The 4,095-nt window shown below is 57.2% G+C and overlaps 1 protein-coding gene across 1 annotated transcript in view; it reads left to right on the top strand.

Moving 5' to 3' along the window:
* The first annotated feature begins 1,703 nt into the window (after positions 1-1,703).
* Positions 1,704-4,095, top strand: part of LOC102892931 (extracellular matrix protein 2) — a 15,157-nt gene continuing 12,765 nt past the window's right edge. Inside the window, exon 1 of the mRNA XM_006915313.1 lies at positions 1,704-1,838. Within this exon, the coding sequence (XP_006915375.1) occupies positions 1,704-1,838 (135 nt within the window). The remainder of the gene's footprint in view (positions 1,839-4,095) is intronic.

Raw genomic sequence — 4,095 nt, forward strand, 5'->3', positions numbered from 1 at the left:
CTGCGCGACCCGCCCCGCCCCCACCGCGCCTTCCCATTGGGCCGCGGCTCCGCTCACTTCTCGGTGCCACCCGGGAGGCCGATGGGCCCAGAGAGGAACGGGGCGGAGCAGCGGGCGGAACTGGAGCGGGCTCTCTGTCGCCTGCCATGCTCGCGTCAACCCTCAGGCGGCCGGAGCAAGGACGCATCCAGGAGAGTCTCCTCCAGGAGAGGGCGCTCCTGCCTTGGTCGGGTTCTCCCCGAGAGGATGAAGGAGACTTTGGGGACAGGAACTGGGACTTGAGCGTCTTGTCTCCCAGATCAAGGCTCAATCTCTCGTTTCTCACACTCATAGTTGTACTTAAAGGGAAGTTTCTTGAGTTCGAATCCGACCCCACCAGTCACTAGCTGTGTGATTTGGGACAGATTACCGAACCTTTCTGTGCCTCTTGGCCCTCACCTAACGGGAATAATGAGAGCGGTTACCTCATTGGGTTGCTATGAGGATGGAATGAGGTAATAATTCCTATAAAATACCCAGGATAGTACCTGGCACATAAAAAGCGCTCTGTGAAAGTTCACTATTATTATGCTGGGCCCTGCTACTTTCCCCTCCTCCTCCCCCAGCCTGTCTTTGACCTTCATGGAAGGTTCTGTGGCTTCTTCCTGCCCTGTCCACTTAACAAATTTCTTTGCAACTTTCAGGCCCCTCAAACTCGAGGAGTCTGGAATGAAATTTGTCAGCCCGTTCTCCCCCAGACATCCAAAGCCCCCAGCTCCGTGAATGCCCACAGCCCCAGGACCTGCCGATCAGACTAGGTGCAGAGGAGCTGGAGGATGGCTGATGCCGGGGGCGTGGGGAGTCAGCGGCAGGCAGCCACTGCCAGCCTTTCTTGATCCTTTCCAGAGGCGATCCCTCCTCTGTGCCCTGCCCTGCCATCTCCTGGATGGTGGGACCAGGGGGCAAATCGAGAGGCAGGAGACCTAGGAACCTGGCAAGAGGCAACTGTAGTCACCTGAGTGACAGGAGAGGACTCAGCTGTGTCTTAGGAGGAGGGAGTGGGAAGGAGTCTGGGCTAACAGGAAGGGACCTCAGCCTGGCCTTGTGAGGTAGGGCCTGATGCCCTATTAAGGATTTGTAATTCCAAGCTATTCTGAGGACACAGAGCCTCAGAACTTGAGTTGAAGGGACAGCCCAGGCTCAGGAACCCAGGGACCTAATGGCATTCAAAGCACCTTAAGACCCCTCGCCCCCTTCGATGTAGCTGCTGCCTTGAGCCCTTCCGGCAGCTGAGAGCTGTAGGGGCTTTGAGGTTTTTTTTTTTTTTTTTTAATCTTTTTTTTCCTCTTCTTCTGTTTTTGTTTTTCTTTCTTTTTTAAAAAATTTCATTTCAATCACAGCCCCAGCTCAGACGTTCAAATTTTTGTGGGTTTTTCTGTGGATCTTTCCTAGGACTGGGGAATTTGGCGGGAGAAACCACGGCAGTGTGGTGGCCTCCCCAACCCTCCCCATATCCTCTGCTCCTGAGGATTGGGAAGAAACCAGCCCCTGTGGATTCTGGAGGAAAATTCCCCTTCTCCACCCAGCCCAATAGAGTCCGTACTCTAAGCAGCCCTTCCCCAACTCAGTGGCTCTGTGCATGGCACAGGGTGGGACATGGAGGGATTGGCAGGGCCTTGAGGGGAGAAGACCATCTCGAGGGGTCATGGGGCCCATCCCCCGGCATGGAGGACCTGCTGGCCAGCCCTCAGCTCATGGAGACGGCTGCTGAAGACTCAGCGGCAGGCTACAGCCTCCCTGCCCACACCACCCCTGAATCATGGCACCTCCCAGGCATCCTCCACCGGAAAAAGCTGGAGGCTGGAACGGGAACAGAGACTGCTAGGCCTCTCAGGGAGGGGGGAAGAAAGGGCTGAGTGGTAGAAACTTCTGGAAATGTGGACTCAAGCTCCATACAAGGAAACACTTCTCCCAGAGGGCACTGTCTAAACACTAGCTGGCTGCCTAGAAAGGGAGAGAGCTCCCTGTCTTGGGAGGTGTGCAAGCCCAGGGAGGCAGGTAAGGAAGTGAAGGAGTGGGTTGCTACAGCGAAGAGTCGATAGCTTTCTAAGGGGCATTCGTGCTCAGAGCCCCTGGGTTCTGTGAAGGAGGGCCATTCGGATGAGGGGCAGAAAATGGGGCCGAACCACCTGTCTACCTGGAGAGGGAGGGGTACAGAGGTGTGGGGAGGGTCATGGAGTTTGTAGGGTCCTAAGCAGACCCAGGCACTGCACAACGCAGCAAGAGCCAACCTCTTGATCATGGGGGAAACTTGGCCATGGGTCCCAGCAGTGCCTCGGCCGTATGTCAGCGCTTGGAAAACAGTTTGGAAAAATGAGACCACTTGACAGGCACTGGCCCCACTGAGCCAGGGATGGGCTGGCAGGGAGTGAAGACCGAGGCAGCCGCCACGTGAAGTACTTTACTCTGTACAGTGGACACAGAAATGTAAAGCCAACCAGGTGGCTTCACCCAGTGGCTTCCCTGCCCTGGAGCAGCGGGCTGTTGGTGGGTGCTGTGCTGGGCATCAGGAAGGAAGAAGGGCCCCCAGAGCATTTCAACCCCCTGTTCCAGCTGCCTTGAGCAGCAGACCCCAGGGTACAGGGCGAATCTTAATCAGAGGCTCCCTAACAGACATCGCCAATCAAAGCTGAAGTTCAGGGGTTTACCTCTCCATCAAGGGAGACAGATTTGCATCTGACAGTGTTGAAGGCCTTGTTGCACGGGCCTCGTGAACTCCTGCTCCCAAAAGAGGGCGGGGGGGCGGCCTTGGAAGGACAGAATCTCCCTCCATCCCATCCCCACCCCCAAGATTCCCTAGTAAGAAAAGATCAAAGGACTTCTCCCCATGTCCCCTAGTGAGCACCAAATGAAGACTCAAAGAAAAGACGAGAGAGGTGTGTGTGTGTGTGTGTAACACTTCGGGAGAAGAATTCACTTATGGGATTAGGGGTGAAAATGAAAGTGAGGGGCCCTTGCAAATGAGACGGAGAAGAGCCTCAACACTGCAGGGTCGTCAAAATTTGACACAAGCAATGAGACCCGAAGGATTCCTGGAACAAGAATGACGCTGCTGACTGTCATTCACCCGCCCCAAGCTCTCCGGGAACTGGCCTGGCTAAGCGCAAGCTACTGGGATGGCAGAAGTCTGGAGGGTTCCAGACCTGCCGCTGCGGGCCTGACAGGTGTGGGCCTGCCATGAGTGTAGGCTTGAGGGAGTCTAGTGGTCTCTGGTCCTGCGCTCGGGGGATGAGACTGTCAACCTAGCAGCCCACTGCTGGTTCTAGAATTCTCTCATTCTAGGCCTGTGACCACACTGAGAGTCTATTGGCACTTGAGGATGGAGATCTGTCCTGGGACCTTGGCCTCCTCTTCCTGTCACTTCTGGTCCCTATGCTGGGGCAGGGAACATGGCAATCCAAGGCAAGGGCAGCTGGAGAGACAGCCTTTGAGCAGGGCAGGTGGCTCCCTGCCCACTGGACGCCTAGGCAGTGCTGCCTTCACACCCTGTCAAACCTGGCCTTGCCTGGGGCCTCCTGCTTTAGGGCCCCACCCCCATCTCCCGCCTCTGAGGGGCCCTCTGAGCCAAGGAGATGCCGCCCCTCCCAGGTCATGAGCTCCTGCAAGAGCACATTTCAAATGCCCAGGACCCTGATCAGATCCCAGCTCACTCCTAGGGCCTGTCCACTACCACGGCGAATCTCGCTTCGAGGTTCAAGGTGTTTGTGAGGGTGTGGACAGGGCCAAGCTGAGTGGGCTGGGTGCACCCACAAATGCGCTCCTGGCCCTAATGGAGCCAGGGGTGGGAACCGATACGGGGAAGGAGAAAGACCAGAGCCAGAGTCTTCACTTGTCCTCTTGCTCCAGGCTCCACACGTGGCGGGGGCGGGCTGGGTCCCTGCAGGCATTTGGGTCCCCAGCTCTGGCCCTCACCCTCCGCGTTTGCGGTGGTTTAGGTGGACGCTTGAGGCGCAGTGAGGAGTGGGCTGGTGGTGGCGCGTGCACGAGGCACGAGGCACGGAAGAGGTGCGCGCCAGCACGAGCACGGAGCGGGGGGGCGCGGGGGAGGGTAGCCCC

Source organism: Pteropus alecto, unplaced genomic scaffold (assembly GCF_000325575.1).
Source record: "Pteropus alecto unplaced genomic scaffold, ASM32557v1 scaffold396, whole genome shotgun sequence".
Taxonomy (NCBI): Eukaryota; Metazoa; Chordata; class Mammalia; order Chiroptera; family Pteropodidae; genus Pteropus; species Pteropus alecto.